Source organism: Etheostoma spectabile, chromosome 15 (assembly GCF_008692095.1).
Source record: "Etheostoma spectabile isolate EspeVRDwgs_2016 chromosome 15, UIUC_Espe_1.0, whole genome shotgun sequence".
NCBI lineage: Eukaryota > Metazoa > Chordata > Actinopteri > Perciformes > Percidae > Etheostoma > Etheostoma spectabile.
In genome coordinates, this window is record NC_045747.1 from 8,496,103 (window position 1) to 8,520,222 (window position 24,120).

The 24,120-nt window shown below is 39.8% G+C and overlaps 1 protein-coding gene across 10 annotated transcripts in view; it reads right to left on the reverse strand.

The window, feature by feature from the left end:
- Nucleotides 1-23,676, reverse strand: part of sun1b (Sad1 and UNC84 domain containing 1b) — a 30,527-nt gene extending 6,851 nt beyond the window's left edge. Inside the window, exons 1-13 of one of the 10 annotated variants that reach the window (XM_032538510.1) lie at nt 20,024-20,289; nt 17,029-17,126; nt 7,660-7,848; nt 6,816-7,075; nt 5,168-5,452; nt 4,892-5,026; nt 4,326-4,454; nt 3,516-3,599; nt 2,604-2,714; nt 2,322-2,441; nt 2,102-2,195; nt 904-962; nt 33-235 (exon numbers count right to left, since the gene is read on the reverse strand). In XM_032538510.1, coding sequence (XP_032394401.1) covers nt 33-235; nt 904-962; nt 2,102-2,195; nt 2,322-2,441; nt 2,604-2,714; nt 3,516-3,599; nt 4,326-4,454; nt 4,892-5,026; nt 5,168-5,452; nt 6,816-7,075; nt 7,660-7,848; nt 17,029-17,111 — 1,752 coding nt within the window. In that variant the 5' untranslated portion in view covers nt 17,112-17,126; nt 20,024-20,289. Of the gene's footprint in view, nt 1-32; nt 236-903; nt 963-2,101; nt 2,196-2,321; nt 2,442-2,603; nt 2,715-3,515; nt 3,600-4,325; nt 4,455-4,891; nt 5,027-5,167; nt 5,453-6,815; nt 7,076-7,659; nt 7,849-8,024; nt 8,069-17,028; nt 17,127-17,554; nt 17,905-20,023; nt 20,290-23,433 lie in introns of those variants that run through there. The other 9 variants (XM_032538508.1, XM_032538509.1, XM_032538514.1 and 6 more) reach the window with 9 other exon arrangements.
- Nucleotides 23,677-24,120: the final 444 nt, after the last annotated feature.

Here is a 24,120-nt window from a genome sequence, read left to right on the forward strand (position 1 = left end):
GCTGGTCTATCTATTTCATCTGTGAATCTTACTGGTGCCTGTGAGACCCGGGTGGCTGGGGTCTGCTCCACTGGAGTCTTTGGTGCAGGGACGGGGAAAGAGGCAGGAACTGGAGGAGAAGCTGGCATCCAGTTAGCCAGGAGGTTGAAGGGAGACGCAGGGCGCCACTCGGTTAGGTTTATGGCTGGGAGGTAGGCAAGAAGGGCAGCAGTGGACGGACCCCACAACCATAAAGCTGCATATCAAAAATACATTGTGAAGGTTAAACCACACGTTACCTACTTGTTGATCATTCATATCAAACTTACGATGTACAGACAAACTTTGTTCAAACCCGTCAGAAGTGCATTTAAAATTCTGGTCAATATCACACATGATACTTAGGCTGAATTGTGGGTAATGTGTTTTAACTATTTCACTTTTATACACACATTAATATTTACATGTAATGTGACGCTGCAGCTGCATGGTGTCTTGTGTTTTAATATTTTGTTTAATTTAAACATCATACACAGTAGCTTCAATAAAGTGTTGGAACAAGCACAATTATTATTATCATCATTATAATATACAGAACTGACTTTAAGAAAATAAAAATCAGGACTCAAGGGACAAGCATGTAAATAATGGAGTGGTTCACCAGGTAACCAGAAAAAAAAGAAAGGCATGAATGTGTTTATGTTCTGCTGATGTGTAAGTATGTGTGAGTAGTGCTGAACCACAGAGTGGAGTAACTCACTAAAAGCCCAGAAAGGCTGACCTGAATCTAGTTATGGATTTGCAGCATACTCTGGGGATGTGTGCTGGTTAGGACAGCTACTGCCTCACTACAGAGTGATGTTTCTTTGTATGTGCTCACTAAGTGGGTTACACCTGTTATAATGGAACTTCTTATAAACTTACAGAGGAGGAGCAAAAGGGGCAAAAGGAGCAACAGGAGCCTCCAGAGTTTTGGAAGGCATCTGAAACAGAGTCACACACTGGTCAGATAAACGCACAACTGACACGAGAGTTTTAATTCAACAAGACAAGAACCTTTATGACTCAAATCTGTCAAAATTCATCAAAGAAAAGCAGAGACTGTTCCTCATGACAAGACATGTTGAATTAACAATCAAAAGGTTGATAATTCTATCACAATTGCTTCACAGCTTTGAAAATGTGGCCACTTGGGGGCAGCAGAAACAACAACAATAACATATCAAGTTATTCATATGGGGAATGTGTTTGCAACAGATGATTAACAGTATTATATAGTATCATGTGGAGCTGTGTTTTCTGTCCACCTGGTGAATCTACCGACTTCTGTAGTTGATAAGTGTTAAGTTTCCAGCGTCGCGGCTCCGAACCGTAACGTTAGTTATATACAGTCTATGGTTGGGACGGACTGACCCCTTGGTTCTTTAGGCTAACTATATTAGCTTTAGCCTGGCTGGTAGCAGCTTTCTGCGGGGGGAAATGGCCGGGAGACATTGTGATTATGTTGCATTAATCAGGTGATTTAGTTCGTATTTGCAGCAAACATAAAACACAGACTACTGTAGCTTCACTGACTACCCATCGAAACTATGCGCATCACTGTGTCAGCGGCAGCTGCTGCCTACGGTACTTTTCTACACAAGGAGAGCCTCGCTTCCCATAACAAACCCCATCGGACTAACGCCACATACACACGTTGCCCAAATGGCTACCTGTCTTAAAGGGGAAAGGTTGGACGGTAATAATCATGTAAAAAGAGAACGGGGGAAGTTTACTTTTCTATCAAGCAGCAAAATAGGATTATGTCAACATCGCAACGTCCTGCGATGTGACTGTCGCACATGCGCACATCGTGATGTTGATGCTAAAACACAATATCGTGCAGCCCTACTTGTGAGGAGGGAGGGTGAACCAAAACTAATAGTGTTGTGGGCTGGGCAGCAAAACAATGAGCTGAACTTCATTATAAAGCTTAGGAGCTTAATTCCTTCATTTGATACAACGTTATTACAAACAAAAGCCAAATTAATATTTTAAAAACAATTTAGCTATTAAAGATGTCAGATTCTAACTTCTGTGCGTTGCGAAACCTGAAGAGAAATACAGGGGAAAGGGCACTTACCTTGTCAGAAAGAAGACGTTGACGAGGGACATAAGAGACACCAGCTGGTACCATCCTGTTGCAAGAAACCACAGAAGTCCACTGCCTGTATTCACTGGGCAGATTGAATAAATATTTTTAAAAACACATACAGACTGACAATGAAAACACAATCATAACGAGTTGCCAAATAAAGAAAAAAGAGAATTTAAAAAAAAGATCAGAAAAAGGTGCCACAAACCTGGAGCCGCCAGGAGCATCCAGAACAATGAGAGCAGCCTCTGCACCACTGTCCCAACCCCTGATCCCAACGCTTTGCCTGCACTTAGCACACAGTAACCTGGCTGAAGGACAATGTAACCTGAAAGACAAGGTGAAAGAGGGAAACATTTAAACATATTAATGGCAGCATTAGTGGTTTACACCTAAAAAGAGGCTAAGTTAAAGACGTATCAATACTAAACATATCCTCGTAACAGTATATTTACAGGCTGTCATCAACACAAGTGAAGTTCTGGTTAACCTGCGTAAGCTAGGACGCTCCACAGTGCCCCCGCCAGGCGTCGAGGCCTGGAGGACTGTGTGAGGAGGACGGTGTGTGTCTCTGAATGCTGCTTCCCTTTACAGTCATCGCCTGTGTACGTCAGAATAATGGATGACGGGCAAACACAAAACACAAAAACAAAGGGCGTGTGAATGAATGACATTAAGATGGCTTACAAGCAAATCAAAAAGTAATACAATTTTGCAAATAAGGAAAGCAACAGAAATTATAGGTTTATAATAAAAAGACAATACAAGTGGTCAACTTGCATTTCGCACAATATGCAATATGTTGTATGTGATGACAACATTAACAACTAAACATATGACAACATGCCTGTGGTCATTCCTCATCTGTGTCTCCTGAATGAAAAATGTTTAAATTAACTTGACTTCACTATACCCATGTAGTTATGAACCTTATTTTCCATGGTACTAGATATGTGGACGGAGCTGCAATGCTTGTTTGTCTCTTATTTTTCTGTATTCTTTACATTTTAATTTTTTTCTTATTTAGGGAAAGGTCCACTACTTAACCTATTTTGTCACATATGTTTATCTTCTGCTATTTAATTTATGCTATTTGTATAAGTGCAAAAAAAATCTAGACAAAAACAGCCTCTTATGTCAGGAATGATCATCATTTGTGTCAAGTTTTGGTGTCAAACTGGTCTTTTGAAACAGGTTTGAAGGACTAAAGAGAAGTATCTGCAGGTCAACGGGCAACAGGCTGCTGACTGGTTAAAGCAGTTCACACAACCTCTGCTCACTGGTCCTAACACAGGTCACGCATATCATTAACTCCGTCAATCATGGCTACCACAAGAAAACGTTCCAAGTGCAGAGAAAAAAAACAAACCGTGTATGTGTGTGTGTGCGTGCACGCGCTTACATAGGGAACCATTGAGATTAAGATGTGAAGCATCTTCAGTCACCAGATCCTTCACATTCATGCTTCCACAGAAACTTGAGTGAGCTGCAACATACATACGGCACATTTATTTACATAACAAAAACCATATTGTGTGAGAAGACGAAGTGAACGATGGATGAAGAAGAAGAATGAATGCTTGTCAACTACGTGACGGCAGAGGAAATCAATGCCTTCATGAAGAAAATGAGAATAGAGGTGCATGGAAACAGTTAAAAGGATACACAGTGACAACTGCTAGAAACAAAAATAAAGAAATACAAAAGTTGTTGAAATTCTTCTGCAACTGTAAAAGAACCAGCTTGAATCAGCAGTATGGAAAAAATGACCTTGTACAAATTGAAACTTGAAAGTTAGAGTTATCAGTGAGGTGCCTTTTTAGTTCTGCTTGAGTGTTTATTTAAGGGCAAATCTTCTCACAACCTAATGAGAACAAAAGGTGAAACTCATGTGATAGCTTTTTCCCAATATGACAATAGTAATATGGGAGGCATGTACAGTTTTGCTTTTTTGTTTCAAGTATACTTCCTCCTTCAGAAATAGAAAGCAACAGCGTGAGAGTGAAGGCTGGAAGGGCCAAGAAAGAAACAGAGATTGTAAGGAGATCCTTCAAAGTCAGTTCAACTACACATGTCTCCTAATATGAGGCTTCTTACTCCTTAAACTAAAAAGTAAGTAAGAGTTTAGGAAAGTAGAGAAATGGCAAAGAAAGTTGATTAATACAAGAGCAGCAGGAGCAGGACCTTTGCCCTGTGTTGTTACGGCTGGTACCTTGTCCTTCATAGCCATTAGCCCTGTAGCCCATCATCCTGTGGAGAGTTGTCTGCTTTAGCAGCCACAGTTGGGATAAACTGGAGGACACACCTTGTCTCATCGAGTCCGAAAACGACCCAAGTACACCTGGTGACACACCCGACCCATACAATCACCGTTAGTCAAAACACACAGTGGAGGCATAGCTAGAGACACAAAGTAATACAAATCAAAATGGGTAATGCCATGATTGAAAAATTCACTTGAAGATACCCTAAGAAAAAAACCACAGGAAGCTATGGACATTCCAACAAGAGGAAAGGTCATAAGGTTACATGTAAAAGAAATTGTCCGTGACTCAGACAGAAACATTAAGAGAGTGATGATGAAAAGCCTGTTCAAGCAGAAAGTGGCGATTAAAATTAGCCTAATATCGGTCAGATTCTCAGTTTCCTCAAGATCACTGAGAATCTCATTCTGAACTTTTAGCGAGTGTGGAAAAAATCTCCACTTCAAAAGACCAAAGAAGAAAAACAACATGATGGATAATTGATGAGGAGAAAAGAACCTCTCTTGTTGTATACCTTTTCCTGAAGGGCTCTTTGCCCTTGAACCCAGCCAGAGCACATTGTTGAAGAGCACGGTGACTAAGGACACTACGGGGGCCAGGGCTCGTTTGCTGTAGCGCATACACGCGTTAGACATAGACACCAGGACACCTGGAGAGAGATACCAATACCAATTACATTGTTATCATGACTACAAACTGGCGATTTCACCTTCCTGCTTTAGAAGAACAAATGTGAGGAGGAACATTTGAAATTGTCTAGCATTTCAAATATGACATGTCAGTTTCTCACCTGTCTTGTTCTTTCGACTCCGGTCTCTGGAGTATATGCTTGTGAAAGGTGACGAGGAAGAGGAGGAGAAGAGGGCACCCGAGGAAGCTTCAGCCGCCTGAGATGATGATGATGATGATAATAATAATGATGATGATGAAGACCGTGTGATAGTGGAGTCCATCTTCGGAGAGTGAAAAGAGCAGTCTTTGCAGATGTAACCGTTGGAGAGTGAGCTATAGGACTTTGACGCGCTGGCATCGCCATTGACACTTGATGAACTGTGGTCATTTCCAGAGCTCCTCCCTGAGAAAGAGAACAGCCCATAAACACAAAAATAAGACTCATTAACCAAAAAACACTTTTAACGTCATAAAGACATTGCTAAGCAAATATGCAATAATTTAGAACTCTTTAGCGGGGGGGTCCTCTGAATTATTGCAAATTATTGTTTGATCATTTTTCAAAAGTTTTTTCTTTTCTCGTCAACAATTCAAATATGTCTGAAAATACACATTTACAAGGTATTATTACCAAAGACAAATCTGCCTATTCGTAAAAAATGTTTAGAAAAATATAAATAAATAATAAAATAAATTGTTTTGATGATAAGCTTACTGGCTTACGGTAGCCACTAATGTAGCCATCCACAGATACAGTTACACTTAAGGCTTCACTGTTCAACATTAAAACATGATGTATAAAATAAATGAATTTGTCAACAACAATGATTTTAAAGTGGCTTAGTATTGAATGCACCATGAAAAAGGTCTGTTTAAAGGCTTTAGACCATCCTACATGTTTTTGTATAACAATGCATTGTATTTTATATGTTTGTTATAGCTTCAGAGTAGTGCAATAGTTCCCTCTTAAATGTAGTGTTTGAAGTACAAGTATTAAAGTAGTATAAAATTAAAAGTACAAGTAAGAAATGCACTAAAATGCAGAACTTGAGTAAATGTATCTAGTGACTTTCTTGAATACCTAAAAAGTATCAGGTATACAAGTCTAGCTTTTACATAACACATATTTCTAAGCATCAAAAACAATCTCAGTGTTAAGTGTTATAAGGGTCTATATTACTTATACATTTTTTCATTATAATAGTTTGAGAGACATAATAGCACAGTAACAGTAATTATCCTTCACACTTTATTTAACATAAAAATAAAAAAATATTGACCATTTAATAGGCTAGATAATCTGTAACTACTATTTACTATTGTATATTTTTTCCATTTCTATTGCATTTGTTACTGATAACCTTTTGCATTCTACAGTGCCTTATTTGCTATGCAGATCCATAGATTAATGTTATCTCATTATATACTTCACCCTTGATTAATTACTTTCTTGCTACTAATTAAGAAATAGTTGGTCAACACAGCTACAATAGAGAACAGAATGAATGAAACTTGCTTTGTGATGAAGGCCAAATGAATCACTCAAACACTGTGGGGGAACTCTACAGCAGACAGAAGACCCTTTAGATAATGCCAATGACAACCAAGAATAACTGACTGAATAAATACAACTTTAAAATAAAATCAACCTACTTGTTGTCAAAGGAAAACATAAAAAGTCGTTTACCCCTCAAGGTGGAATTGGATTAAAACATTCTCAATTAACGTTTTACAAATTTTTGGAATGCACATTTTCAACAACTGACCCCAGTGTCCATCCACAGAAGTCGAGGTGGTGGTGGTGGTGATGGTGCGTTGTCTCAGATGGGACTGGTCCACGATGGAAGTGAGCAAAGAGGCATCAGATGCTGTGTTAGCTTCCTGAATGACGCTGCTCCTGTTGCTGTTGTTGTTAATTGGAGTATTGGCGGCTGAGAAGGAGAGGGTTTTCCTCGGTGTGTCGACTTGGCTCAAGGATAAAGACAGAGAGCTGGAACTGGACTGCTGCTTTTTGCTCCGGAGCGTCCTGGGAGAGCACAGATAGGAAACAGGCAGAGGTGTGAGTTTTGTTGCATGTATACGTCTATGACAAGCATGTCGGGACTCCTACAAATTATTGTACAGTAGGGTCTGTCCATAAACTCACACTATCAGCCTTGAGCATTTCTGTACATGCTCAGGTAAGCGTCAGGTAGCCAAGTTGTCGGTTAAAATTCCCAAACTCAGTTAACCAACACTGGAAGCACACTTTTCCTAACAACCCATCAAAGCAGTATTCAGGGATAAGTGTGTCCCACATTTCACTACAGTCTGCTGTAAAACATCTGTCCAGCTATTGCAGGCAATACGCCTATAGCCGATTTTATAATGATCACTTAATATAATATAATAATAGAATGATATTGCATATATGACATTGTTAACAAAAATACTAAACATCATATCCTATTTTCAATAATTTTGAAAAAGATGTTGCTTTCTTAAAAACAAGAAAACTTAATGCAAATAATGCATGTTTTGTCTCTTTTCTACACAGAGCTATGTGCTTCTCAATTACTTTAATTGCTTTATTAGCTGTGTGGGAGTGTTAGTAGCCATTACTAGTCTCACCGTGTCTCTCTCCTGGTGCTGGTGTAGCTGCTGCTGTGGTTCTGGGAGTAATCAGCCAGGCTCTCGTTGCCATAGTGACCACCACCGGTCTGGAGGCGCAGGCTCCGCCGTGACATCCTGGGCGAATCGTACACGGCAGCAATCTGGTGCTCCTTCTCAAAATCTAACGCTGCTGTGGAGTAGCTGGAGCTGAGAGACAAGAGTAAAGAGAGGAGCAGAAAAAGCGGGAAAGTAAGAAAGTGGGGGAGGAAAAAAAAAAAGGTTGGATGAAAGGAGGTATTGCATGACAGATAATCACAGGGAGGGAAGTTTGTAATCTCTGCTGCACAAAAATTAATTTGGAGACAACTTTGGGCAACTCCAACCTCAAATCAATACTAAACAGGGAAATCATGCATATTTCCTGATGTGTGCGATCTTCAGTGAGGCTTTCTTTTAAAAACAAAAACAAACAAAACACAGGAACAGATCGTCCGTTCAGAAAGCTGTGATGCAGTTGTTTCCCTGCCACTGGCAGTGGGCCTAACAGGAAGTGACTCACTCACGAGGGAGGGAGAAAACAAGAAAAAGAATAGGCAATGTGTTTCTGAATGTCAAATTGGAAAAAAACAAATTGCCAGATAAACATCCCAAAGTATGCAAGTAGGCTGAAAAAAGAAAAAAAAAGATTCTGCTCTACTTACTGCAATCCAAAGCCAGCTGTAAGTGGAAACACACCATGAATGTTGTAAATTTGGACTTTGCCATGCGTTGTGCAGCTGTGACTCACAGGGCCACACCCACCTGGCAGGCAGAGTCAAGACTAACATTCACACATGACTAACAGGCAACAGGGCACCAGTTGCAAAATTCAGCAGAACCATATTAAAAACAACTTTTATAATTTCTCTTAGCTGCAAACAAACAAACAAACAAACAAAGCTTACAAATACCACAACTATGCCCTCTTTCTCTACAGTATTAAAGCAAGTACAGTTTCAGAGGCAACATAACATGAATCTTTTATAAAATATTGTGCGATCAATAACAACAACAAACAAACGAGCTGACCACACTGCGCTTTGCAAACTGTGTACACTCCTCTGAATGTGGCTCAACTAGGTCAGACAGAATTACTCCTCAGACATGCATGGGGAGGGTTGAGGGAAAAGGAGGGGCAAAGCACTTTATCTGTCACTAGAGGACAGAGAATAAACTTCCTGTTAGATGCTTGAAAAGGAAGGACCTTCCCTGTTTAGAGTTGTTTGGTTTAAGGCACAAGCAGTCGGTCTGTGGCCCTTGCAAAGCAGTCGTTATATCAATGCAGTATTGCACACAGGACAAAATACACTGAGCAATATCACCAGTATGTACATGCATGGTTACTCTACAGTGCATTTTGCTCTTTGGCCCTCCCTCCGGCTTTAAACCTTTTTTTAACAGACTACACAGTGAGAGAGAGCCAATTATGTGCTTTTGTCTTTGCTCTGCCTCCTGCTCCAACAGGCTTTTCTCTGAACACATGACCAGGGCAGCACCTCTCCCTCCGTACCGCGTTGGTCTGAAATTGACCAGAGCTAGTGTCTCTTGTTAAGCATTAGTCAAGGGGAATTACTGTAAGTACATGTGTAGGACCAGAACCTTTGTTCACATGTGTTTATATTCATTGAATTTTAGTTTACTAGATCCACAATACTTCTATTTGTACCAAAAGTAGCAAACTATTTTCATCTCTTTAGTTTAACTACACTTTCCTGATGTCTTTCTGTCTGGACATCTTTGACAGGAAAGATTAATCAACGCATGCGGAGTGTCGGTGAAATTCAGTTTAAAACAACACAAAACTGTCCAAACCCATGACCGTGTGTCCATGTGTTTAACTGAGCTCTCCCAGTCACATACCTACCAAACAAATCTCACCTAGAAAGTAGCATTTATTGCTGGCACTAACTAGCTCACTAAATAATTTAAAACAGGCAGTATGGTATGAAAACCAAAAAAAAGTACATTAGTGTGACCTACATAAGCAAGTCAAGCTAGCAATACCAATGCATGACATGGTAAATTCAATTTTTTCAACATTCATACCAACTGTTACTTCATGTGCAATTGAAAAAAATCAAGCAAAAAGGTAGCTTTAAATCAATCATCAATTGTTACAAATGTATCTGTGTATCTCTATATGCATGTACTTAATTGCCTGAGGGATAGTTAACAGTGCCAATAATAACCAGAACAAGAGGCCATGCAAGGACAGATGAGCAGAAAGGTAAAGTACAGTCACTGTGGCTTCCTGAAGTAGAGAACATGGGGACCATTGAGGAGACACTCTCAGGATGTACTTGAACCCAGGAGGGGTGGAAATGCAGAGAACAATCAACTGTCCATCACGATCTACGTCACTGCTTGTCAGACTCAAATTTGAAATTCAAATGTCGCAAAATAGCAGTAGGGAAGTGCAGTTTGTTTTTGTGTTGAATGCAGAGCTTATATTCATTTGAGTGGGCCAACTGACCAAACAAGCACTTAACATAACAATATTTTATTAACAAACCTCACAGTTGCAATATACAGCTGCAGAGTTCCTAAGTTATTAAAGCTTGCTTCCACCTTATAGCCAACAAACAAGTGCACTTAAAAAAAACAATGCATGAAAACATAGTTTATCATACCAGAGCATAATGGTTCAGGTGGATTCATTGATAATGTCACTAACTGAGAGCCTGGGGCATTGAAGCCCCAGGGCATGGCAGGGTGTGTCTATGTGTGAGAAAGAAAAAAAACCTTGTCTGTGTAGCCTACAGACAGACACACCTTCTGCTCTACCTGGCAACTCATGAACAGAGTTCCATAGATCTTTATTTGAACAACGCAACCACTCTTTTCAGTTGTTCCGGGAATCCAAAGTAATCTGTGTGCCACTCTCTCTCCCAGGTGGCGTCCACGGCCCACATCAGTGATACAAATAGAGACGGACACTGTGCTTTCAGAACTGAGGAAAGACACAGGTAAAGAGACAGATGAGAGCTGCCATCCAGGGGGGACCGCTACACCCAGCAGTGCAGGAAGAAAGCCAAAAGGATAATAAAAGACGCAAACCACCACAAACTGCTCTGCCTGCTGCAATCCGTGATTAACACACGATCAATAAAGAACTTTGAACCTTAGACATACAGTACGGAGAAAGAAGACACTTCCATCCTGATTCCTGACATTCAGCTTCCTGGATTCTCTCCTTACATAACACTTTAGCATTGATACTCTTCCCACACTCAGTGGGCACAGCTGACTTTCTTACAATACACAACTAAACAGAGCATCAGATCATACAGGATTCTACATTTTACAAGCTTTGGGTTTGCTTTTATTGCTATTTAGCACATGTTCTTATGCACAGTGACATGCAGTGAGCAAGGTAATAATTCAAATAATTACTAAGAATCAGGTGCACTTCATAAACTACGTACCACATAAAAAACAGTCGATTTATCAAACCTATTTGTTTCTTTTACAACAGTAAGCTGAATAACTATTTTTCACTAATTTCATTTTATAAACCAATTTACCAGTAAGTAAACAAAAATTGGATTGATCAAATATGAAAATAAGTTGAGTTTACTGAATCAGGTTAGCTCTACAAAACAAGAATTTTATCACATTTATGTTACATATTAGAACAATATGATCTATGTCCTGCTTAAGACAAATGTGTATATTACTACAAGGTGCACACACACACATACTGGTATCAGATCTTCCAGACAGCCTCAGGATTGGGTGACTGGATCTTTGCCATTCATCCAGGCGTAAATGTAACATGATGAATGTGTTTGCATCATTGGGAAAGTATCTGCCCGTAGGGAAGCACCCTTACTTGAAGTGCCAACCTTTGCTGGCTCATCAGGATAAAATGACAGAGAGACAACAAGCAACTAGTACGGCGTTAACAGCAACAACCAAAACAGTAAACCGGCATGTCATCATTTCTTTCAGATTTAGGCCGAGAGCCGCAGAAGACAAATTCCTCAATGACAGAGACAACAAGTAACTCTAGTAACTTCACTTCTACTAAGTCTACACCTCCAGTTTGGTTTGCTGTGCCACCCACCCACCTTCTGCTTGCTTTCCATGGGATATGCAAAAAAGTGAGCTTCCATCACAAAGCATTCAGGGTGGACACGATGAGACACCAAGTTTACATGCAAGGACACGGATTTGGTACTATATATTATTATTTACTTATAACTTTTAGGGTTGCAACTAAAGAATATTTTCTTTGTTTTCATCTGCATATCATTTTCTAGATTAATCAATGAATTGCTTGGTAAATAAAATGTCCTAAAACTATTCCATACAAATTTCTAAAGACCAAAGGCGATGCCTTCAAATCACCGTTGTTTTTCCAAAGCGTTTCAGTTTAGTTTATAAAAAAAACTTCAAAAAAAAAAAAAAGAGGTACAAACATATTTAAAAATTTAAAAAGTCATAACATTATGTTGCTAAATCTGCTATAACATATATATTACAACCAGATTTTTATAATATGTGACCTAATCTGCAGCTCCGCTATGAAAGTCTACTGACACAGACACACACAGACACACACAGACACACACAGACACACACACACACACACACACACACACACACACACACACACACAGACACTAGATTATAGAAACCTCGTGGGTCTTAAATCTCTACTTCAAAACCGCAAGTGTGGTTACAAAAGCTGTGTCAGATGCTTGCTTGAAAGTCTATATCGTCACACACACTCACAAGAAAACAGTTTTTACAAGACAAGGGGGCGTGTTGTTCGGAATGAAAGTCTTACGCGCAAAAACTGCCACTCACAGTTGCTGTCTGAAAAACATTTGTTATTTAGCCGTGAGTATGTACTGCATCTCTCGGGTGAGACTACTCAGAGATTCTTGTCCTACCATGTGTGACAGATGAAAAGAAAACACAATTGTATGCTTGCAAATGTAAAAACAGCCAGGAGCCTGAACTGCCATCTCAAAAAATGGAATTTGTTTGTTTGGCTCTACAATCACATCTTAACTACATCAATTAGTTGTTCTCCCTCCTCGCTGATACATAGCACAGAATGTGATATGGGAATAGTGCAAGCACAAGCAAATATGCTTCTAAATCTTCATCATGGGTTAGAACACTGCCAGCAACAAATACTTTTAGAGACTTGGGATGCTGTAATTTGGCTGAAGTAAACAAAAGTACTGTATCACACAATCCCAACAATTCATTTTTCTCCTCCCATTTACACTGTGGGACCATGCTGTGTTTACTGAAATAAAACTGCACACATTTTCCCTGCTGAAATTCAGCTGTGGAGGAGACAAACTCTGCCTTTCAGTTTCCTCAAACCGTTACAAAAAGTATTTTCCCCTGTGGTGCTAAGGCCTATATTTACCAGGGGCAAGGAACTGGGAGTCTGGGACCCAGTGATGAGCCTTCGAATTCCCATCCAACTATCTCTGGGTGGGTAGGATTTAGCACTATGATGACGATCGTTCCAGCCCACCCTCACTTTCCCTCCCACTGAAACCACTTTCCTTCTGGCCCACTCTCTCTCTCCGTGTGTGATGTCCTTCGCTCGCCACGTTATAGCACTATACTAGTGCCATTTCAGGCTGCTGTGGTTGCCATGGAAAACACTTGAACAGCTCCCTGGCTCAAGAGAGACTGATCAGTAGCCGAGGCTGGACATATAGTATTTCCGACAGATGCTGTAACACAAATGAACACTAACCTAGCTGATGCAGAAACAGAAACGCTTCCGATGCCTGAAATAACTTCACACATGCTTTATGCATGCAGGAGACATCATCATAGTAGTGACAGATTAAATGGAAAGGAACAGTTGTAGAAATGTCACAATGTGTTTTTGGGGTCTAACCCTCAAAAAGAAATTGCTATGGCACGTGTTGACTCCAGCTGCTGTCATTTGCTTGCATGGCACTTGACCAGTGGCACATGTACGAAAGTACACTCCAGATGTCAGAACAACTGTGACAGCAGCACCTGTCCAACTGACATCCCCGAACCTTGTCTTGCAGAGCGTGACTCGCTTATGAAAGCACCAACTGTATTGTATATGTTTGCTATTAGAAGAATGTTCAACAAAAAAATAATTGTTTAAAAATGTAATTCATAGTCTTAATAGAATTGCAGTTTCAACTAGGTTCAGGATATTTGGATTCATACAGATTTTTGTGAGGCTGGTAGGTTGAATTTGTACGTTTAATATCTCTTCTTATATTTATCTTTTACGTAATTCATCTGCTGCTGTTCCCAGACAGCCACATACAGAATCAGATGACCCGATCAGTGCTGCTGCTTCTACAGTCATGGGTCAACTATGACTTGTGGGGATAAAACACTCCAGCCAGAGGCCCCAGCCCGACTGACCCACTTCCACCATTATACAATATGAGGGGTCTGTATCTGAGTCCAAACACAGTCACACACTCCTGCATTCAGTGACAAGATGGGCGCAGTCTATCGGTCTTTCAAGAGGTGGAACAGCTCAATGCTTGATCACAGAGTGTAAAGAACCACTGTACCACTTTCCAACTGGAATACAAATCACAAAGCTTTATCAATTATTCAATTCCGACTCCTTTTTGCCAACGATGGTGTATCAGAGAGCTGGTATTTGTGTGTGTAAATGTATGGCTATTGCAAAGCCCTTCCCTGGGTGTTACTTTCAGTTAACATTTATTTGTCCAAAAGCTTTACTAAGAATTTTATATTATACTTTAACAAGACATATATTATTTTTAGGGAAATATGACCGGTTTTCAAAAGGAAGGGTTAACATTTTAAAAATGTTAGATCATGATTATATTAATAAGTAGATTTCAATTACATTTAAATTCAAGATGTAATGTGAAACCTATGATTAAACTGAAAAACAGAACCTTGAAAATTAAAAGGTTTGCTAAATCTATCTGTATTCTTTATGACCTGTGAATGGAAAGTGTGTTTTCAAATCCCTCATTGTACAATACAACCTTTTCATATCTTTAATACGACCCAGATATTGGTCAAACAAGATTACACGCTCTGAAAACTGAAATCACTAAATCAGTCCAGTAAAGGAGGAGAGTAAAAGCAACTGTGAGGAAGTGAAAGCATTAAAACCTCCCAATTCACTAATAAAAACCTTGTTTGGGTTATACTGTAGATCTATTCATAAAAGTGTTTTCCTCACCGTATTTACAATATTAATTAAATAAATTCAAGGTGGGTGGTCCAAGTTGTAAGGGTCTCTCCCTGGTATGTGGACGAAAACAGAAAGTGAGTGGCTAGCCTCTTCTCCCTCTTGGACCATTCAATGGCACAAAACTTGTCGCTGCCCTTTTGAGTTTTGACAACAGATGGGCCAACGGTTTCTGTCACCTGACTCCGTCCGTCCCTTCACTGCTCTCTTGTATTCACTGTAGGCCACAGGCAGGCTCGGAGGTCTCCACACAATCAGCAGTCAGGCTCTCTGATGGGTCATATTTCTAAACTTTGACTAAGCAGCAAATATAACATTTACTGTGTGGCTGTCCTGCTATTTACTTAGTATAGAAGCTAGGATAAAGACATGTAACCGCCTTCAGTAAGCTGATTTAAATTTAAAAAAATAAAAATTTGTTTTTCAGGAGACCCGAGAATCACTCAGCTGCAGTACACATAGGCTAATAAAAACTACAGATCTCTCAACTAGCTAGTCGAGAAGTACAAACTATTAGCCTAATCCTGGGATCAGGGCCAAGGTTGTGACTGTGAGGTTCATTAATAGATTCTCAGCTGACTGCATTCAAAGGAACACGATTAGCTTGTTCCAGCCTTTCGTCTACCTAGTACCTGGCAGATTCAAGCGGGGTGTTAAATAAGCTTTTGTACTTTCATCTTGCTTTGCCTCAGTCCAGTGTGACTCATAAAACAAGTTTTCACATTACTGGAATGCACTTTGTATGCTACAAAGCTGTCCTGAAATCATGAGGATGTTGAGGTTTTGTTTGCCATTTGCTTTACCATTTATGTCATGATACAATCAGTGTAGAGCTAGTCTACATGAAACACCCTACAGGCAAATTCCCACTGCGCATCAACCATTCCTACAAGCTATAAAAAATATAAAGGCTGCCGACATACTGTACAAAATATAGAATGCAACGAATACACATAATGTGACATGTAATTACAACTTAGAGCCTACACTTGTTCAGCTAGAAGGGAGAGCACGGCTTCTTAAAACACTTTTTTACACTCTCACAATGATGGAAGGCTTCTGCTGCCAAAAGTCATGCATTCACTCTTCATTTCCCCAAAGTCAGAAAGTGAGTTAATTATGGGGCAAGGTGATATTTCACTCCCTGACCTACACACCCTTTCTCTGTTGCGAGAGCTGCCGACATCAATGGTGACAGCACTGAAGACAACAACATTCCTCCACATGCACAGACTTTTCTGGTGAGGCGTCAACCACACCTACAGTAGGAGCTGTGATGAGGAGCCCAAAAAAAAGAAAAAGAATGCATGGGTGAAGAGTGTGATGGGAGAGGTTGGTGTTACAGGTGTGGTGTGAACTGTAAATCTTAAACTGACTTTAACTTCTCAAAAGCTGGAAAAAAAAATCTAAAGTTGGCACCGCAATTCTACAATATATAGTAAAAGACTAACATAGGGTGCATGCTCTGTTTTTACTCTTTGAAAAGCTCCACAATCTCTAACACACATGCACGCACGCACGCACGCACGCGGCTGAGTCATCAAAACCACAGGATTGTTTGGGGCATTTAGAAAAAAAGTAACTAACTTACAAAACCTTTGCAAGTTTAAAAAAAAAAATTCCTCTGCAAGTTAAAAAACAATGCAATCAAAGTAAATACACATTTCAAACATGTCATGCTGTAATTGTAACCAATTTTCAAAATAACTGGGAAACAACTATCAAAGCAAGCTGCTTCCTAAAAACAACATTAAGTCGGCTCATTGCTCTTAAAGGTTTTTTCTTTTGGCAGTAAACCAGCAGTGAATGTAAAACAACCTCTGGCATAATCTGGCAATTATTTTATACTGACAAAGACATGAGTCAACTGACAGTTATTAAAATAACATTAAGGTTGACAGAGCTTAAATAGCATACTATGTTCAGGAGGAAACAATACCAAAGCAAAAGGAATATCGAGTAGATGGTTGACACTACGTACACTTACAAAGCCTCGATTAAAATGCAACAGCCGGGTCTCAAAGACCTTTTTGTTTCTTTCGCTGAGATGCTCGGAATCACAAATGACAGGCAGGGTTTAACTGAAACGCCATGGGCCTGACTGCTTAATGATGCAGCCAGCGCGTCGCAACCCAGCATTGTCTCACCTGAGAGAGTAGGTATAGCCGGTGTTCTCTGGAGCACACTGTGGCGGCGTATATGTGTGCAGTTGCGAAAAATCCATGGTCATTCTTCTTTGTTTAGACTGCAAGAATCAGGATGCAAGGGATAGGATTATTTAAGCCAAAGTTGACATGGTGGAGGGGAACAAACTAACAACCATACACACTCACAAAAATCCATGCATTCCTTGTTCAGCCGGTCTCTTGCAGACAAATTAGTTCCTGCTAATGAGCTTAAGTTCTGCCGCTGTGTAATTAGGGACTTTACCAATTTAATGTGTATTTTGGTTTAAAAAACACATTAAAACGGGTAAATTCCCTGCTTCTTCCCAAATCAGTTCTAGTGCTAATCATCAGGCTGCTTTACAAGAATACTCCACTGCTTACTGCTACACTCTACAAATAATGTCAGAAAGCCCAGCAGGCCCTAATGAGAGCTGCAGGACATTCCTTTTCCACAGGAACACAACAACGCTACTGTGGTTCTGACAGTGGACGAGAGTTGGCCAACCTCTTCCTGCATGTCGGCTCCGGCTGGTTGTGGACGTAGAAAACAGACGCCAGTGAAGCAGTTATAAATAACTAGTGTCTTCTCCTCCGGTCAGAAAGTGAGGAGAATGGCTGGTAGAGACAGGACAGAGAGAATGACGATCCTCACTCCTGCTACATTAAGTAGACTCCTCACCAGGAAAGCTACTCCTACAGTGGCTGCCTGGGTAAGCTCCACGCACATCAAGAACTGTATTATGAAACCAAGTAAAACAGCAAGGGGTGGGGCTGAGTTTTAGGCAATGGGCGGGAAACAACTGCTCCGAGGGTTGAGCTTTTCACAGGGAAATTTGCATCATGTGAACATTCTGTGCAAATTCAGTTATAATTATACATTCAGCAGCTGCCAGTTTATTAGGTTAAATTAGCTAAAACTAATGCAGTCTGCTGAAGGCCTGCACAATTCGCTGAAAAATATGAATCACTATTTTTTTAGCTTAGAATTGATATCACAATTCTCTGCCACAATTTGTTTCTCATGAAGCATAATGTTTATTGCACACATGAACCATGACAAAAACAAAACAAATTGGCAGTACCAAACATAAATTGTTTTCGGCACCTATGGCACATTACGCATCACCACAGGCCTGTAAACATAGAGGCTTCAATGAAGAGAAGGGAGAGCATTGCAGCGCTTGGAGCATTTTAAAACCTATTTCATACAGTCTATGTTTAAAAGTCTCAGAAGAAAGCAGTAGCATTTGTTAAGCAGTCGGCTCGTGAACAGGGTGAGTTGACATCACGATTTTATAAGGATTAATCGTGCAGGCCTTGTCTGCTATAAACCCTGCCTTCACTAAGGATATGTTATATACGTTTTGTTGAAACGGTTTTAAAGAGGTGTGTTGTTTCATGGTCATTTTGAGGCTGGAGTTTGGGTTGCTGTTGAACTGTATTGCAGAGGTGTTTCTATTATTTTGTTTACCCCATTGATAATCAGTTACAATAGGCTAAATTAGTGATTCTCTATGTAGGGGTCGGGCCCCTTTAAAAGGGATAAAGATAAAAACACACATCTGGGTTAACTTTTCGCTACTCTTTTGTTCTACATGTGAGAGGATATGATTTATTACAGGACTGTTGTATTAAACGGCATTAGTTTTAGCCAGGTGCACCTCATAAACTGTAATAAACTGGCCGTTAGATGTGTATTGTCAGCCAAACGGCATAGCATACTTTTAGGCAGTCAGTTATGAAAAGGTAAAACTTAAATGAGTCTTGCCAGTTTATAGAAGGGTTCAACCCTTGCTCTATCAAACATAAAGAATACAATAACTCTCTGACGATTTGATTTGGCATTTGTGGTCATAACAAGCTCGACCATGCTGTATACCAATCTGTGTCGCCAAAACTTCCTCATATATACTGAGCAAGGTCACTCTACTCCAAATTCTGAGTGAATGCAACAACTGAGCGGAAAAACAGATGGCTTTCCTAAAATCCGCCTCCAAAATCTTGACCCATAATCCAAGTCTCCAAGCCGAAAAGACGGATAAACAGAAACAAATATCCAAAAGCCAAGGGGACTACTTAATTCAGCCAGGATTAGTTTTATTTTGACTTGTCAACTGGTGCAATGGATTATGATGCCAGCACTGAATGTGGACACTCCAAAATTAAATACCAGCCTCCAACAGTAGATTAACTGTGCTACAGCTACTGCAGAATTGAGAATAAGGAGTGTGGTGTAATGCTGGCGTTCTTAATAAAGAACAATTGATTTTAATTTTAGCATGTGACTGAATCTTTTCTAAAATAGTATAGCATTTAATCCTTGAGCTCATAATTCAAGAGACAGGTTCAACAAAAACAGCATGCGTTCATCTTCCAAACACGCACCAACAGTCATAAACATGCTACACAGTGACACCTTTCCCACCGTGCGGTTTGTCTCCGGACACGATTGTTTTGCTGGCTCCTTTACGCAAACCACCTGCGACGTAGAGTGCGAACTACAGTCCTGACTAGGCCAGCTACTGTCAAAACATTGGTCTAGATCGGCGCCGTTAAAAACACATATTTGGTTTAATAATAACTGCACATAGTGTCCGGTCAAATGACATATAAGCCCAGTTGCATTCTCACATTGCCCAATGCTAAATTTAGACGCCATGTATTTAGACAACCGTCACTCGCGAAAGCACACAGGCATGGGCAACGGAGCACTGTTCCCATTTCTAATCATACAGATTCATTTAACAATTCGCAGTCAATACATGCACTTTCAGCGACGGATTACACATGTAATGTCTGATTATGTCGCAGATGTGTAAACATCACCCAAGAACATAAGGCCTGATGTCGCGTTAGTTGCGGGTAAAGGAGCTGAGCAAGAACAAAATAAAACGAAATGACACATTCACAACAGAAAATTGTAGCCACACTAACGTAAAGGATACTATTAGGCTATACTAGCATGTCAACTTGCCAGGGTGGTTCGAGTCCATGTATGTTATTATTCTTTAAGAGCGTAATCCGAAGGAAAAAGACCCGCACATTACTATCACGAAAGATGCGCAAACTTCTGCCAGCATCCCGAAGCACGGAGACGCAAAGGTGATTTATTACTGCAGACCCACAGATGCTAAACGGTTTTTTTTCCTGGTAGAAAAACACAAAAGTTTGCAAGTAGCTTGAGTGTTATGCTAGTGCACAACAAGCAGACTTCCAAAATGGCTTCCCGGGCGTAACAAAGCCAGAAGGATCGCTGCTGAGCTGATCCTCCCACTCCCGGACCCTCTATTGTCGGCCAGGGCGCACACTTTAAATCTATTGGCGGACAGCAGCAGCGCTGCAACGGCAGCCCGGCCCGCTGCTGGGGCTCCAAGCATTAGACGGAGCTCACTGTTGTTTAGTCCACATTGGACCCCCGAAGGGACTTTCAAATTAAACTGAATGCCCCCGTATCATATCTGCCACCAAAACAACCTTGAACCCATTTTTGATATCATGCTATATACTAACTAATGACGTATTTTAATAAATAATAATTATTATCATCATCATCATCATCATCATCATCATCATCATCTGGTATAGGCCTATGTCCTACTTAATTGGTTGACGTACAGTACATCCCAAAATTCATCCAATGAACACAAGAAGGAACATTTGTCTTAAATGACCCCAATAACATAATAATAATATTAATATTATAATAAAAAAAGAAATCAGTTAATCCCGATGGAATTAATTAATTTCTAGCAACCAATGTTGGTTATTGCTCTTAATTATCATGTTAAGTGTGAAATCAAAGATGGAAAGTCAGTGCTATATTCTGTCACATTTAACTGCAGTAACCTAGTCAGGAAATTTAAAATCCTGAGGTCCATGAGGTCAATACCACCCCCCCACCCCCCCCCCCTTAGACTGCAGTGAAAATCATCAGCATTGTTACAACATTATTGCAATATAGTTACTATAAAACAAACTTTTTAAAGTGGGATTTGACCAATGAACCAATGCAATAGAATGCATTAGAATAAAATGCCATTGAAAAAAGAGTAATTACAATGTTCTCTCTATACGTTCAGTTATGATGCAACAACACAATCAAAGATGTAGGAATAGGAAAACCGCTGACAAAAATGTTAACTACCATACAAGTGAGTCACTTGTATGTGTACTTCTTCATTTTCTACTGAATCTTTCATTAGTAGTGGAGCTGAATTAGTATTGCTTGAGAAAGAGAAAACCACTGCATGTGTCAGCACACACACATAAAGCAAAACACCCCGTTCTGAAAATGTATTTTCCATCAAAATGTTTGGTGTGAATACAAGTCGTCTTGAGAAAGTGTTAACCTACATGAATAACCAATTACCACACAGGTTTATTAATTTGTGTCTGATTAGACCTTCTCAGGTAGGAGTTGTGCAAGACTGTGCTGGTACTGTGCTTGAAGTCATCATCGTGTACTAATAAGAATAAGAGTTACAACTTGTCCTGCAACAAACAAACAGCAGAGCTCCTAGAGTATCTATATCTTGCTGCATGCAACAATAACTTGTATGTAAAACTATCATTGTGTGCACATAAGATCAAAAAATACCTTTCAGGACCTTCAAGGCTCTGGTATGTAACACTCTTAAAGCATTGATTTTGCATAGTGAGTCCTTTACTTTAAGTGCTGGTCGTAGTTATGTACTTTTACTCAAGTATAATTTTGAATGCAAGGCTTTCACTGACCTCTCCGCAGTTGAAGCAGGACATTTTGCACAGAGATATATAAAATATTATTGATACCTAGATTTAAATCCTATTATAGAACTGATGAAAGCAAACAAGGGCATGGGTGAGGCGCCATCTACTGGACAGAAGTCTATAAACTTCATTTAGATGAACTTTGGACCAATCTGATTGAGACATTGCTATCCCACTCCCTGTTGCAGCCTAGATAAAACAATACTCTAGTACAAGTAATAATGCACTGCATTTAAAATCCTCCTACTAAAAGTACAAAAAGTATCATCAGCTAAATGGCCCTTGATTGGTGTCTTATATATAAGATTGGTAGTATGGATTCATCAATAATAAGCAGAATGTTACTGCTGTAACTAAAAAGATTAAAGTCAATTTTACTTATGTAGTTTGGTAGTTAAGTCCAGTGGTTAGGGGTTGGGGCCCTCCAATAGGTTATTTTCACAGCAGACATTTTGACTTGTCATAAAAAAGTAAAAGGTTTTACTTTAACAATGGCTCTATTCTATTCAAGTGTCCCAGCCAGAGGACGGTGAGTCAGCATGCACAGGACCCTGAAATCAATAATTTACTAAATTTCCACCGGTGCTTTTCCTACTGTGACATGTCAAAATGTTTCCTGTGAAAAACTCCTATAGGTCAAAAGATAAATCGAAGGGGTCATTAGATTATCAATTAAAGAGGGAAGAAAAAAAAAGTTCTGCCACAAAAAATCTGTAGTATTTTGTGGACTAATTTCTTCATATTTTGTGAATTACTTAAAATATTTACTTCTTGGAGGCTCAAATCGTTACTAAAATGAAGGCATGTTAGTTTAGAGGGGATGTCTTTTTGGTTGAACTCAACAGAAATCTGAAAAGTGACAAGGGGCCTCAACAAGCCACTGCTTTCATAAAGAGGTCACAAGCCAAAAGGTTGGGAACCACAACAAGTGTAGATAGTTACTTACCTCCGATATCCCCTCTACTTCAAGCCAACACTCCAGTCCTGTGTCTGGAACAGCCGAAAGCCAGAGAGAACATCTTGCACATGCTTCCTGACTAACAAACCCCGTTTGGTTTAGCAAGACAATCCAGTAGTCTTTTACTGTCGTAAAAAATACGATAGTCTCGCGGATTTAAACGAAGACGGAAGTGTACAGAAGTTAAGCCCCTCCGCAAGGATACTTTGCTAATGAGAAGTTCAAAAAAATAACCACAACAGACAGGAGGTGCAAGTTACATTGGGATTCATGGCAAGGCAATTGTATAAGCCTTCCCATTTTTGCAGTTTGAGATTCAATGAATCCGTAGAAGACCCAATGTCCAGAGACCATATAGGCTACAAGAAATTAGCCCAATTTAGCTTCCTGCTACTGTACTGGTCAGGAAAAAAACAAAAGCTGAAGTCACTATCCTGGCTTCTTTATGGGCTTCTCTTCTATGTTTAAGTGCGTCTTATTATCAGTTAAACCTCTGCAGATACAAACAGTCCACGAAGATACAACACGTGTGCCCAAAAACATTGCACCACAGAGCAAAACGGGAAGAGTGCTATCACCAAATCTAAGATTGGAGAAGTAGCTGACAGTTCAGGATAGCGCATGTGAAATGTATATAGGCTACATAATTATCAATACAGAAGTTAGACTATACTCACATGTTGACTGTGACGCTGGTGACATTCAGTTGTGTTTATCTTGAAGTATCCAGTTCGTTAAAGATTCACAAGCAGTTGCACATTTAGCTACTCCTCAGAAGAGTGGACCTCATCTAACGTTCGCCTTTCCCGCACACGGTCATACTTTCCGTTGAGACAAGAGCGTCACAACCGTCAATCCTAATATGGTAAAAATGACTATATATGGGATCTGTCAAAACGCCTTGTAGGCCTATCCTGCAGCTAACTTTCGATATTAAACAGCATCACTTAGTGGCCGCGGACGTAAACAACAACTAACAGTGAATTAATAAAAAACTACTAGCTAATGCTGCTAGCTACCACCAATGATGATGATGATGATGATGATGAAAATGCATACACATAGGCTAATAGAAAAAATATAAAACAGTTTCCTAACGCGTCTCTCATCTGAAGCCTAGCAGAGGAAATGATTTAGAAAAATTAACTAAGATATGAATAATATTGATTCTCGAGTTCTCACAGTTGAGTCAAAGTAGCCATTTATAGTGAAGGAGTCTACAAAAAATGAAAGAGTAGGCTAATGTTGCTTGTTTAAACTAGTAAGCTCAAACAAAGAGAGCACTGAAGAAAACTGATATCCTGACTTGTTTGTAATTCTGTAAATTAAGTTCATATGGTAGCTAAGACTATCTCCATCCTAGA